Here is a 13,589-nt window from a genome sequence, read left to right as displayed (position 1 = left end):
AAAGAGTTATGTCATTGATAAAGACAGAGAATTAAGAACTCCCTTGCTGCTAACACCTCACCCTCTGTCCCCAGAAAGAGAGAATGGAGATTATTTATCTTTATTAACAGAGGCAATGCAAGGTAAAAACAGAGCAAGTCCACAGGTGGAAAGCCATCATAGAGAAGCGGAAAGAGTCTTGCAGAACTCTGAAGTTTTGTTTTTTTTTTTTTTTCTCCTCCCTGGAGCCTGTTAGCTCCTTACAGATTGTCTTACACACCATCTCTGCATTCCAGTTTTTAACAATAATTTGGGGATGTAGTACGTGCTGAATCACCATTAAAGAGAATGAGTTAAGATGTGACAGGCTGTCCTTCATGATGCAGAAGTCAGCTGACATGGGAGGAAAGCAAACTAGGCCATGGACAGAGTTTAAATAGAAAGAAGGGAATAAGTACTTAGATTTTGAGCAAACACATGCATGTTAGAATGTAAGCTCCTCAAGCACTGGGACCATGTCTTATTTATCTTTATGCTCCCAGCACATAATAGGCAGATAGTGTTTGCTGAGTAACGGGCAGCAGCTACATGGAAGAATCAGCCAACAATTACTGAGTCCCCGCTATGTACCATATGCCCCGCCATATGCTTTACATACAGTAACTCATTCAATCCTGACCCTAAGCCTAGGAGAACATACCTTGCCCCAGATCACAAGGCTGACAGAACCAGCACTAAGCCTCTCGGCCATCATGTCTCACTGGCAAATTGACCACTAGAGAATGTTAAAGTTACTTTGGGACCATGGATTAGAGAAGCTTTGCAGTGACTCTAAGTAGAAAGGAGACCTCCAGGTTATTTTTTAAGAAAGGGAGAGGGTACTGATCTGGGATGATATGCTGCAAGTGCTACCTAAAGGAGACAAATACATTATCAGTAAAATAAAATAAAAATAATAAAAAATAATTATGGGACAGGCTTGCCAGAATACAAAACTTCTTCAAAACAATCCGAAATCTTTTCTTTAAAAATGTCACGGTCACTTTAGAAGCCAATAAAGTAATATATACTAATTAAAGACACTGTGATCTCACGTATTTACCTAAGATGAACACTAATCACAAGCACAAGCATGTTCACTGTGCACTGGTGCCAAGGGTAGAAACATGGGGAAACAGGCTAGATGCCCACCAACAGACAAATGAATAATAAAACCAGTACATCCACGTTTTGGACTGCTCTGTAGCAAATGAATGAGGTAGCTCTCTGCCCCGGCAAAGAAAGATATCTGATGCAAGAGGTGAATGGAGCATTTGCACAGTGTGATGAACTTTTTGCTAAAACCAAACACAATACTATACCTTTCTGCAGATATGCATGCAAGAGAGGTGTGTGTGAGAGAGAGAGAGGAGATAGAGAGAGAGAATGCAAGTGATCCGAGGGTGCACACAGGTATCTGATTACCTCTCTTGAGTAGTGGATAGGGACCACGCACAGATTCTAGAGGGATTTTACATTATATACATATACTATAATGTGTGACACTTTTGTCAAAAGAGTATACATATATATTATTTGTATACATAAAAATTATTATCTTTTTTATTCTATTTTTTTTTAGATTTTATTTATTTGACAGAGAAAGACACAGCAAGAGAAGGAACACAAGCAGGCAGAGTGGGAGAGGGAGAAGCAGGCTTCCCGCTGAGCAGGGAGCACGATACGGGGCTTGATCCCAGGACCCCGGGACCATGACCTGAGCCGAAGGCAGACGCTTAACAACTGAGCCACCCAGGTGCCCCCGAACTTACCCAACTTAACCAGGAGTTGACGCTTAGGGTTATTAACTAATACACACTGCTTCACTCAACACATAAACGACAATTCTCGCAACAATGATAAATTTAGTAGGACAATATGGAGATGATGTTTCTAAAAAAGCAAATATTATCATTTTTAAAAACTGTACTCATATCTGAAAGTACCAAGAATAAAAATGGTAATAACTCCCATAACTAGATGACCTTTTTGTCCATGTTGACTTATTCAACTTGCCTATCCATTGTAAGATCTAATTTATCCTCTGAGGTACTTGCTGATTTCCAGGTCTGTAAATGTTCATATTGACTATTTCTCCACAAGTGAAAATTTTAACATCTGCTTTCATGAATATAAATTTGAGTAAATTTCATTCCAAGTCTTGAATTTAAGAAAATGATGATGCACCACTTCGTTTCATTTCTAAAGCACTTGATAAATAACTACTACGACTTATTGATCAACTTATCATGAGCAAGGCACTAGTCTACATATTTTAGGCTTTTCATTTCAGTAATTCTTAAAATGACACAAAAGTAAATGCATAATAGGAAAAGTAGAGCATTTTGATTCCATGGATTGCAATTTTTGGTTAAAGATGACACCAATTAACTACAATATACTTGAAGACCTAGTAATAGAAAAAAAACACACAATAACACTGAAAGCTGTCTTTTTTTTTTTTTTTTGTCCTATTAAGCATTGATTTTAAGAAACAATAGGTTTGGGACGCCTGGGTGGCTCAGTCGTTAAGCGTCTGCCTTCGGCTCAGGTCATGATCCCAGGGTCCTGGGATCGAGTCCCGCATCAGGCTCCCTGCTCCTTGGGAGCCTGCTTCTCCCTCTGCCTCTGCCTCTCTCTCTCTATCTCTCATGAATAAATGAATAGGATCTTTAAAAAAAAAAAAGAAACAATAGGTTTTTTGGAAGCTCTCTCTTGGAGGGAATACAACATCTACATCAGTAACATTTTTTTAAATCCAAAACAGACAAGATCTAACGAAAGCACTTCCATGGGGAGTGAATAAAACAGCTCACAACACTGTAGAGCTTTCCTGTTCCCTTCCCAAGGATCCAAGCTGGGGCTGGTCCAGGACAAGCGAGGGAAGAATGCTAGAATACTCATAATGGTCTGTTCGCATACTCTCCACACTGACAGTCACTCTGAACTTGCCTACTTCCCGCTCTCCCAAACATGCTCCTTTCCAAGGTAGCTTAATGCAGGAAGCCTGGATTCTGTGTACTCTTACTTCTCAAGTTGATCTTGCTATGGAGGCAAGCAGTTCTTCCTTGTTTTTTTCAAATCACACTTTTACCGTTCCTTCTCTTGAATTAACAAAAAAGAATCAGTAGCATACCACTCATTCATCCTAACTCCAGTGGACGCTGAACAGAGACAATTTGCAATACTGGTGTTTGGTTGAACTTTAAAGGCTGGGTAACAAATATTTTCCAAAACATGTGATTTTCTATTGTTTGCCTTCAACAAAACTGAAGGTGTATCTAATCAATTTGTCAGGCAGTAGATCATTAAAAATAATTGATTGAAACTCAAGTTTGACAATAGACAATTCTGTGATTTATGGACCATAACTCATAAGGAGTTCAAGGGACTGAATGACATTCTTATAATAGAACTCCTTCCATTCCCACCTATTTATGGTAACATCATTTTTTGGCCTTACCTTTATAAAAACAAAAATTAAGAAGAAAATCGATGCTGAAACCTATCTCATTCTAGCAATAAGTAACATTCACCAATGGATACATGAACATATGGGGATACAAAGGGTAGAAACGATTCATCCACTGAGCAAAAAGTTTCCTATAAGTTCATGAAATAAATGACCAAAATGGCAATATACAGGAGGCAGACGCTTAACGACTGAGCCACCCAGGTGCCCCTATACAGGGACTGTTTTGATCAACTGTATACTACTAATAATCTTTATAACTCAATCCAGAAAAAATTTAATACTTACTTTTAGGATGATAGAATTTTTAAACTTAATATACACATACATATGTATTTCATAAGAGTAATGAAAGGTTGATGAATAACAAGACTCTCAAGCATAAAAATATTACATTAAGATAAAATTCTGTGGAAGTAGAATGGAAATACGAGTTCAAGGAGAAAATAAGGATGTGAAATTTGACTGTTAAAGATCTTATTCAGGCCTTTTTAAAAATGCATGATTTGGAAATCAAATTGCTACTCACTGGATATGCTTATTTTAAAATGTCAATATTTATTATATTCCAGAAAAAAACATCTGCAATTCTTTAAATGTATAAAAACTAGATGCCAACTTAAATATATGTAAGTTTTTCAAATTCTAATAGGAACAAAGGAGTCTGATTAAAAAAAAAAAAACCCACTTCACGCTTTGTAATGTTCTTTCCCTCCTTTCTGCCTATATAAATGACATTTCTCTAAGACATAGCATCTCAACAGCTCACTTCCTTTATCAAATCTTCCCCAACACCCCCAACCCTCAATGGCTACTGTCTTTTGTAACACTTATGTCTAATTCATCTGGCCCACATCCTCTTTTTTTTTTTTTTTTTTAAGTAGACTCCACACCCAGCACGGAGCCCAATGTGGGGCTTGAACTCACAACCCCTAAGATCAAGACCTGAGCTGAGATCAAGAGTCAGACGCCTAACCGACGGAGCCACCCAGGTGCCCAAAGCCTACACAACCTCTTAAGGAGACACAACACTCAATATGTGCCAGGCTTTATGTATATTAACTCAGTTAATCTTCCAACACTTCTGTGAGGTGGATTCTATTATTGTCACCTTTTTCAGTATGACAAAACCAAGGACAGAGAGGTAATAACTTGCGCAAGGTCAAGCAGCTAGCTAGTAAGCGGCAGAGCTGGGATAGGAGCTGGAGATGACATGCAGGTACGTGGACTCTGGAGTCTGAGCTCTTAACCACCATACTCCCCCTATATTTCCCATCCCCCTGCCCTTCATCTGAGTTTAGTACAACACTTATTTGTGGGGGAGGATGCTTCCCTGCTAAGAAGCTATGCTTTCAACACAGCAGCTGCTGTCAACGAGCCCCCAAGATAACCTCTGAGTTCTCAATTTGTGTAGCCAGAATGTGCTTATAGTCCCTTAAAATAACCTCCTCTTTCATGCCTGTAGGGAATAATCAGATTCAACACATAGCTACTTAATTCAATTTTTAAAAGTTCCAATTAACAGGAAAGAAAAATCCTTAGCAGTCAATTGCATATTATGGTATTCCAAAAATGTCTGAATTACCTAAGTCTGCCTAGCCATAACTTACTTAATGCTTTTTACTCTTAAACTAAATATGGAACGCAGTCCTGGGAAAAAAATGAGAGATTGATTGCAAACCGTTTTAATATCCTCATGAATCTTTTCATGGAAATAAAAACAACTTCAGTGAAGCTCTGAGACCTTGTTTACAAGGAGGAGGACTCCAGGGATGGAAGGCCCAGATTCAACCATCCTTAGAAGATGAATTTAGGAGCAAGGAGTTAAGCACAACAGAGACTTTATGTAATACTAAGTTTTGTGAAGACTCTTTAATGGTTATACCTAATTGGCCATCTATCTAGTCTTTCTACAGTTTAAGAAACTGAGTCCGTAAGAAATCTAAGGACAAACTCAAGGTCACTGGTTGGCTTCAAGGCACAACTGAGGATTCAGACCTCTAATTCCCAGTGTGATTCTCTTATGTGTTTAACTAGATGGAGTTCATTTTGACTTTCTAAAAGTCAAGGGTCATGTTATGAATCCAATCACATTACATATTCAAAACAGAGAAAAACTAAGCGACCTCTTCTTGAATGCTAAATGTGCCCATGCAAGGAAATTACTCAGTCATTGCAGCCAAAGGAAAGTCTTTTCTTCCATACTTTTTGATGGCAGTTCATTACATTTTACCTCCAGGCTACTTGCTTTCTTTTAGCAAGATCCATTACATATAGTACTTTCATAGTATGTTGGTGGAAAATAGGCAAAAGTATTGCATTTAGATATTTCTCTTAAGGGTTGAAACATGGTTTGCACACATACTCATTCATTCACAAACACCCGCCTAGGAGAACGTAGTCCTGGGGCGGAGAGGCGGGGGGAAGCTTGAAGGTATATATTTTAACCGATCTGGAACCTGAACCTTGTGCTAGTGAAAATGTACAGGACACACTGGTAACCCATAGCAACCTCATTCTTCAAAGTAGCTGTTGATGTCAAAAAACTAGGGCACCAAAGTCTAATAATTACAACTCCAAAGACAAATGAAGCCACAGCTAGCAAATGTCACTTACTGATCATGATGTCACTGCAAGGTATGCACTTGTTGTGATGAAACAAATATAACGTAAGGGGATACAGGGGCTTCTGCCTGTATCACATTCTATCTTCCATATCAAGATTAAAAAAAAAAGCTAAAGTAGCCTTAGTGACACGAAAAGCTTCAATTTAATGAAAGATGATTATAGTGCAAGAAAAATTAATCCTCATTTCTCCCATCTTTTCCTCCAGAAAAATGTTATTTTCTACAAACTAAATATAATCTTTGAAAAATTAAAAAAAAAATAGTTCCAAAGGGGCATTTCATTAAATTATGGGTGCTACAAAATGGATTTCTTATTTAACCTGATAGAAGGCGATACATTGTGTTGCATTAGAACTCTTTCAAATCCCTCTGATCTTGTAGAGCTTTTAAAGCTAGTGAGCACAAGATTTCCTCTAATTTAATATTTCTAGAAACGTTTTGAATGTAATGTTTGAACAATAATGAAAAGAAACACAAGAGTGTTTTTTAATAGCTTAAATGATGTTTAGAGAGGACTCTAAACTGCACCTCTGACCATTTTCAGAATCTGGAGAGAACACAAATAGACACTAAAACTTAAATATAAAACACCAAGAAAAAAACAAAAAACAAAAAAACAAAGTTGGTTGAACCTACGCCTCCCAACTCAGTTTGTTGCAAAATCAATGATGACCACACAGTTTTTATAATCTAAGAAGTGCTGTTTGATTTCTGTTCTTGCTTTTGTTTTCTCTCCCAAAGCTTAATTGGAGCCAAAGGTTACTTTGGGGGAGAAAACGGTCAAAGAGTAACTAAAATAGAGACTGAGGAATTTAAGGATACTTTATCAGGTTTGTATTACTTTAGTTTTTTTAAAAGAATATTTCAAGTAAACTGAATTTGAAACATTTAATATAGACTCTCAACAAAGACAGATATTCCATAATATCAACTCTTTCTGTTTCTTTATCCTTGTTGCTGAGAGGTAATAAAATCTTTTGTATAATTAATGGTTTAGTAACCTAATACCATTATAGTACCTAATCATAAAATATTAATAGTTTCTCTCCCCCAAGCCCCATTTTTTTCTGGCTCATAAATTTGGTACTAACAACAAACAGGCTCTATTCATTAATACTCATCCGAATAACTGCATCTGGTCAGTTTATTTAAAGGGGGCACAATTAGCATGCATCCAAAGACAATTTAGAAAGTTAAATTTGAAAGTAGGTATTTACGTTCTTTCAAGAAATATTAAACACAAGCCACTCGACAAAAGCATGGAAGTTGGCTGATGTTTTCTCTACACCTAAGACGAAAAGCTACATCCTGTCCATGGATTTTGATCAATCGCCCAGATACCTGGTTTACATGAGGCCGAAGTTTAAAACACCGAAGAGCTTTCAAGTATTTCACAGTATGGCTGCTTTGGTGCAGCATAACCAGACCCCATTCAGGCACTTTGAACTCGTCGACATCCAAACACCCTGAAGACCTCACATCTCTTCCTTAGGTTTCGACCAGTGATTTAATTAAAACCCCAATGAGCCAGGATCCAGACAACCTGAGCCTTCATGCACCGGTATGTGAAAGAAAACGACAGATGGAGGGAGGTCAGGAAGGCGACTGAGAAGAGGCTCTCTCTCCACAACGGGGCTTATTTTTTCCAAGAGGGAGATTTGTTGAGAGGGGCTCAGATACAAACATAGAAGGATGTATAGTTTGAATGAAAGCCTTTCAGGTGAACTGGTATCTCCATCTCCCACCGATCGCTTTCATGTTGGAAAAAAACAAAAAATATAAACACTCTGGGCTTGAGAGAGCAAAAATAAAGATCGCTATGTCACTTCGAATGGTTATACACGCTGGTTTCAGGTTCAATCCAGGCCAAGAACAGTAAAACCCATCTGGAGAAGCACTCTAAGTTAACTTCACGTTATACCTAACTTATTTATCTGTTGTTTCCCACCAACTTCTGAAGCTTTCTGCTTTCAAGCTACAGAAATCTCATCCAAATGCTTCACCCTGTTTATTCCACCCATGTGACATCCAGAGGCAATTCGAGGTCTGTATTCTTATTTTATTATTATTATTTTTGTTATGCTAATACTCTAAGCGTCCAGTTGAGAACAACTTCTCTTTCTTAACTGACCAATCCACTGGCATTGTCACCTTGGAGGGCTGGGAGGCAGTTAAATCTTGGTGGTTCCTGGTTCTGCAAAGGGGCTACTAGTCAGCCATTGGACATTTTGGACTGCTTAGCTGGGGAGAAGGAAAGAGGAGAAAAGAAAAGCTTTTAGGGCCTGGTAAATGCATGTTTGTTGGGTTGAGTACACAGGCAAGTCAGAGCCTATTAATTTCCAAATCAACCACTGGGCTATGACGGCAAACTAAGCTTATAGTCACAGCAGCAGAAGAGGGCCCTCTAATTTACGGAAACCATCCTCTGTGATGAGCTCCAGATCCCCTGGACAACCTGCGAAAACTCTGAGGCTGCAATGATGGTGACAGACTCATTTAAACAAAAAGAAAAGCAATTAAGCAAACGGACTTGACTGAGAAGTAGGAATTCTCTGGCGAGCTGCTTCAGCATGAACTCTGTCACACAGCCTACCTCCTAAGTAGACCTAAGGAAAAACAACAGTAAACCATGCTTGATGACACAGGCCTGGGCCAAAGTGGGGGCCATGCTGTACTCAAGGAAGAAACATTCCATTACAAGCAACAGTTTTTTAAGCAAATCTAAAAGCAGATAAGCACATCTCCTGTGTGATGGGGATGCTACTTTCTACCCATAAAATGAAACCTCTGGCGTAGCTGAAGGTATAATTTTAGAGCTCTCAGAGATGTTGAACAATGGCTTATGCAAGAGTAGAAAAGGATGGTCAAAAATATTGTTTCTGGCTTACCAGAGATTTTAGAAAACTCAATAAAACTCAATAAAAGATTATTTCAGACTTTCTTGTAGGTAGCAAAGTGAACATTCCCTGAACACAGTACCCTTTGCTTCCCCACAAAACCCAAAAAGCAAACAGCGCCTGCCCATATATTTTATCATTAGTTTTCAAACGCTTTATTATCTACTGGTATAAAGATTCAAGGAAACAATATTTCCTTTTCTAACTTTTTCAGCCTAGCTAACAGCAAAGAAGAATCTAAAGTGGCATTTTTATGAGGTCCTTTTCTAAGAGAGTTGATACCATGGTTAAGTGGTCTGGTTACTAGGATTACATTTGTGGTTGGAAAAGTACTCCATTCTAAAAAAAGTGAATTCAACATGAACCAACATAAATGTGCAACTCTGAGGGTGTCTGGGAGCCACGGCTCCATCCAAATCCTAAGGAAGGACAAGAACCACTGCCCATGGTTAAGTCCCTAAGAGGATTAAAAGCCTATTTACTGTCACTTGGTTGATAAAGATGCTGCTCATCAGTCCCATCCTAAAAGCAATAAACAATCGCCCGATTTTATACTCTCCCAGGTAAAGACTTGTAAACAGAAAGAACTAGTAACGAACGTTTTTCTTAAAAGAAAGTTAAATTCCAGTAACACCTGCTATTGTAATACATTCCATATTTAAGGCAGGCCATACGTGGGGGGGTGTGTGCATGTCAGAGACGGTCAATGATCTACTAACTGAAAGCCGTAATTGACAGAATTCCCATTTTGTAAAATTAAAACAACAACAAAAAACCCCACTGTTTTTAGATCTTAGAAATAAAGATTCCAATTAATGAACTCATGACCAAGACAAATATTATGAGACGTAAGAGGAGATATATATAGGGAAAGAACATACATATGTAGAGTTAAATGTTTTACCATTTCTGATTATCAAAAGGCTAAGTATATTTTTAAACCACACAGTGAGTATAATGACAAGTTTAGGAAAGACCACCATAAATACCATGTTCAAAAACCAATTGCTCCATGAGAGGCGATGGACTCTGAGAAACAAACTGAGGGTTCTAGAGGGGAGGGGGTGGGGGGATGAGTGAGCCTGGTGATGGGTATTAAAGAGGGCACGTACTGCATGGAGCACTGGGTGTTATGCACAAACAACGAATCATGGAACACTTCATCTAAAACTAGTGATGTAATGTATGGTGATTAACATAACATAACAAAAAAAACCCCACACAAAAAACCAATTGCTAGTTTATTAAAAATGACACACAAAGAATTCCAGAACCAGAGTACATGTTTCACAGCTATTGCTTTGTTTTCTTACCTTGGATGTTGTACAGTCGGACCCTATGGGTAACATGTTCCAAAAAGCAAGTCACGTCTGAGTAAAACCTTCCACGTTGCACTCTGACAAAGGGCAGTGTTGTGTAAACATAAGGCTGAGGAGGAAATGACATTTTTAAGAAAAAATTTCAGCTTTTAACTTTTCCAAGGGATGTTTATTATCATTTCCCAAATGGCAAATACATACCACCTGATATTTGCAATCTCAAGTGAAAACAAAACCTTACAAGGTATCAGAACAGGCGCATGCTATAAAAATGGAGTATAAGGTTTTTCATTAGACAAAAAGTGCTGAAAATAGAAAATAAAAATGTTTACAACTTGACTGGCCTAGGTGATCTACAAACATTCCCTCCCAGCTATAAAAATTTCTAACTAGGGCGCCTGGGTGGCTCAGTTGGTTGAGCAACTGCCTTCGGCTCAGGTCATGATCCTGGAGTCCCGGGATCGAGTCCCGCATCGGGCTCCCTGCTCTGCGGGGGGTCTGCTTCTCCCTCTGACCCTCCCCCCTCTCATGTGCTCTCTCTCATTCTCTCTCTCAAATAAATAAATAAAATCTTTAAAAAAAAAAAAGTCTTAAAAAAAATTTCTAATTAAAACCCTTCTATATTGTCCATGTGCTATTTATTAGAAATACCATTCATTCTACAGCAGTGACATTTTCCCAGGCAAACGTTTATTATAACCGTGGCCCCCTAATGTTCAGGGGTCGGGCAGGTGGCAAGGATGACCACAGGGAGTCATCTAAGCAAACAGAAAGCAGGATTCAGAGAATTGCTTAATCACACTTAGGTTTACTAGTCTATAAAACACACTGCCCTTTTACTAGAAAGAACTGAATATAAAGCAAATTTACAAACTTGAAAAAACTATGGCAACCACTGGTTTAAGGTTTCGTCATTTCGAATCTAGTTGTCAAGAAAAATCAGGAACAGAACATACTTCTGTGACATAGGAACACATTGAAAGCATTTATGAAGAATTATATTTTCTCTTTTTTTTTGAAGGAATTATATTTTCTTAAGCATTACAGGCTGCAGAAGCTCAACAATGGCATGACGAGCTAGGCTTGCATTGCGAACTACTTAAGTAGCATCAGATTTTCAGAACTGTGAAATTTTCTTCCAAATGTACCTCTCTGGTTCTAGAAAAAATATTCTGAAATTAATATAATGCATTAAGAGTTTACAAAGTTCTTGGACCTAATTTTACCATATAGCTAAAAAGTAAGGGAAGAACATGAAAGCTGGCATGGGGATTTCTGGGCTCCTACCTGTTTCTGATGCACCCACCTGCCTCCCTGATAGTCTTTTATTTTCTCTTTGTAAATATATGATAATTCTCTTGGTTTTTTAATTTAATATTAGAGCTATTTAAAGATAGAATAATTTTAAATAAATTAGTCACAATTGCCCATGCATAATATTCCAGAAGTATTGTTATTTTTCATTTTTTCTTTGGTATAAGAACAGTCAATCAAAACCAAATTCCTGGGGTGCCTGGGTGACTCAGTCGGTTAAGCGTCTGCCTTTGGCTGGGGTTATGATCCCAGGTTCCTGGAATCAAACCCCACGTCGGTCTCCCTGCTGAGCAGGGAGCCTGCTTCTCCGTCTCCCTCTGCTGCTCCCCTTGCTTGTGCCCTCTCTCTGACTCTCTCTCTCAAATAAATAAATAAAAATCTTAAAAAAAAAAAAAAACAACCCCAAACCCAAATTCTTGTCCAATTGAGAACAGACTGATACAGCTTATACTTAGGATCCACTACCCTTCCTAGAACGGCTACTATGAGCTGTAGTTTACCTTTAATTCCTCACTGATTAAAAAAAAAATCGAAACAACAAAAAACTAGACTCCTTAGAACGGTCAATGCTATTCTTTAAAATCTATTATTTGGGGCGCCTGGGTGGCTCAGTCGTTTAGCATCTGCCTTCGGCTCAGGTCATGATCCCAGGGTCCTGGGATCGAGCCCCGCATCAGGCTCCCTGCTCAGCGGGAAGCCTGCTTCTCCCTCTCCCACTCCCCCTGCTTGTGTTCCCTCTCTCACTGTCTCTTTCTCTGTGAAATAAATAAATAAAATCTTAAAAAAAAAAAAAGTCACGTTCTCCATCAGCTAAAACCTTATATGTATTACAGTGCACTGGAGCTTAAACTGAGGGAATGCCACACATCAATGTTTGTATCCTAAAGGCACATGCACAGTCTTCTAACGAGGCAAGCACTAAGAACTGGTAGTGTATTCCCCAAATGCTTTCTCAGGATGCATAAAGCCATTCTGTTTAAAGCAAAACAAGACTAAACACAGTAAATAAGTTTGGGAAACATTGGGTAAAGCAAAATTTTAATGTTTCAACAATTCATCATTGTGGGATTTCCCAGAGCCTCTAATTTTCTAACATGCCCGTATTTTATTATCACTGAACCGGACCATCACTTAGAAATCACAGTTTTCTACTCTGGTATCATTACTACTGTTTCAGGCAGATACTATCATGTTTGTCAGTGAAGTTTGATCTATACATATGGGCCCTCATACTTACCCTTTGTTCATTTTTTTCTCCTACCTACCTTAACTACAACATAGAAATAGGCAGAATTCTAAATATTTCTGTAACTGATCTCATTACCATTTCTTCTCTTGCACATAGCCCCATTATCCACTTTTAGGCTGAACATCCATCACAAACACTGTCCCCCTCTAATTCATTTTTTCATGCCATGATTAGAATTAACCTTCAAATAGCCATGATGTATTCTTGTTCTCCAGGTGATAATTATATAAACATTCAATCTACTGTTGAGAGCAGTACTCTAAGTAAGAATCACCTTTAGATGGCAGAAGAGAAAGCTAGAAGGGTCTGGACCCCTGTCGGCACTGTAGAGCTGCTATACCTGAACTGGGGACCTGCAGACTTCTTCCACGTGGCATAAAAATAAGTAGGATAGGATTTATTCAGTTTTAAGTTGTTATTACTAGCAGCCAAATGCAATCCTGAACTCATACACTTGTTCACAGGGACACTTCTGCCAACATTTGAATAAACAGTCAACAGTCTAAGAACAAGAGAGCACCCAATGCTAGCTGCCTCTTTGTTTATAACTCTCTAACTTGTGTTTTGAAATTTCCTACTTAAAATGTCTATGCTAATGACTTGATAATTGTGTATGACTTCTCAATGAAGTGTGAAGTGCTCGCAAAGCAAATTTACAAATGTCAAGTATAATTTGAGAAATATTGTCTTTTT

General features: G+C 38.3%; 1 protein-coding gene across 1 annotated transcript in view; it reads right to left on the bottom strand.

Moving 5' to 3' along the window:
• LOC135362154 (alpha-mannosidase 2-like) overlaps positions 1–13,589 on the bottom strand; it is a 63,462-nt gene that overhangs the window by 28,354 nt on the left and 21,519 nt on the right. The window contains exon 3 of the mRNA XM_064575591.1: positions 10,328–10,442. Coding sequence (XP_064431661.1) covers positions 10,328–10,442 — 115 coding nt within the window. The remainder of the gene's footprint in view (positions 1–10,327; positions 10,443–13,589) is intronic.

The sequence above is a fragment of the Mirounga angustirostris genome, unplaced genomic scaffold (genome assembly GCF_029215605.1).
Source record: "Mirounga angustirostris isolate CCGP_5_RB_7025 unplaced genomic scaffold, mMirAng1.0.hap1 SCAF_12, whole genome shotgun sequence".
Lineage (NCBI taxonomy): Eukaryota > Metazoa > Chordata > Mammalia > Carnivora > Phocidae > Mirounga > Mirounga angustirostris.
This window is presented reverse-complemented; position numbering and strand designations above follow the sequence as displayed.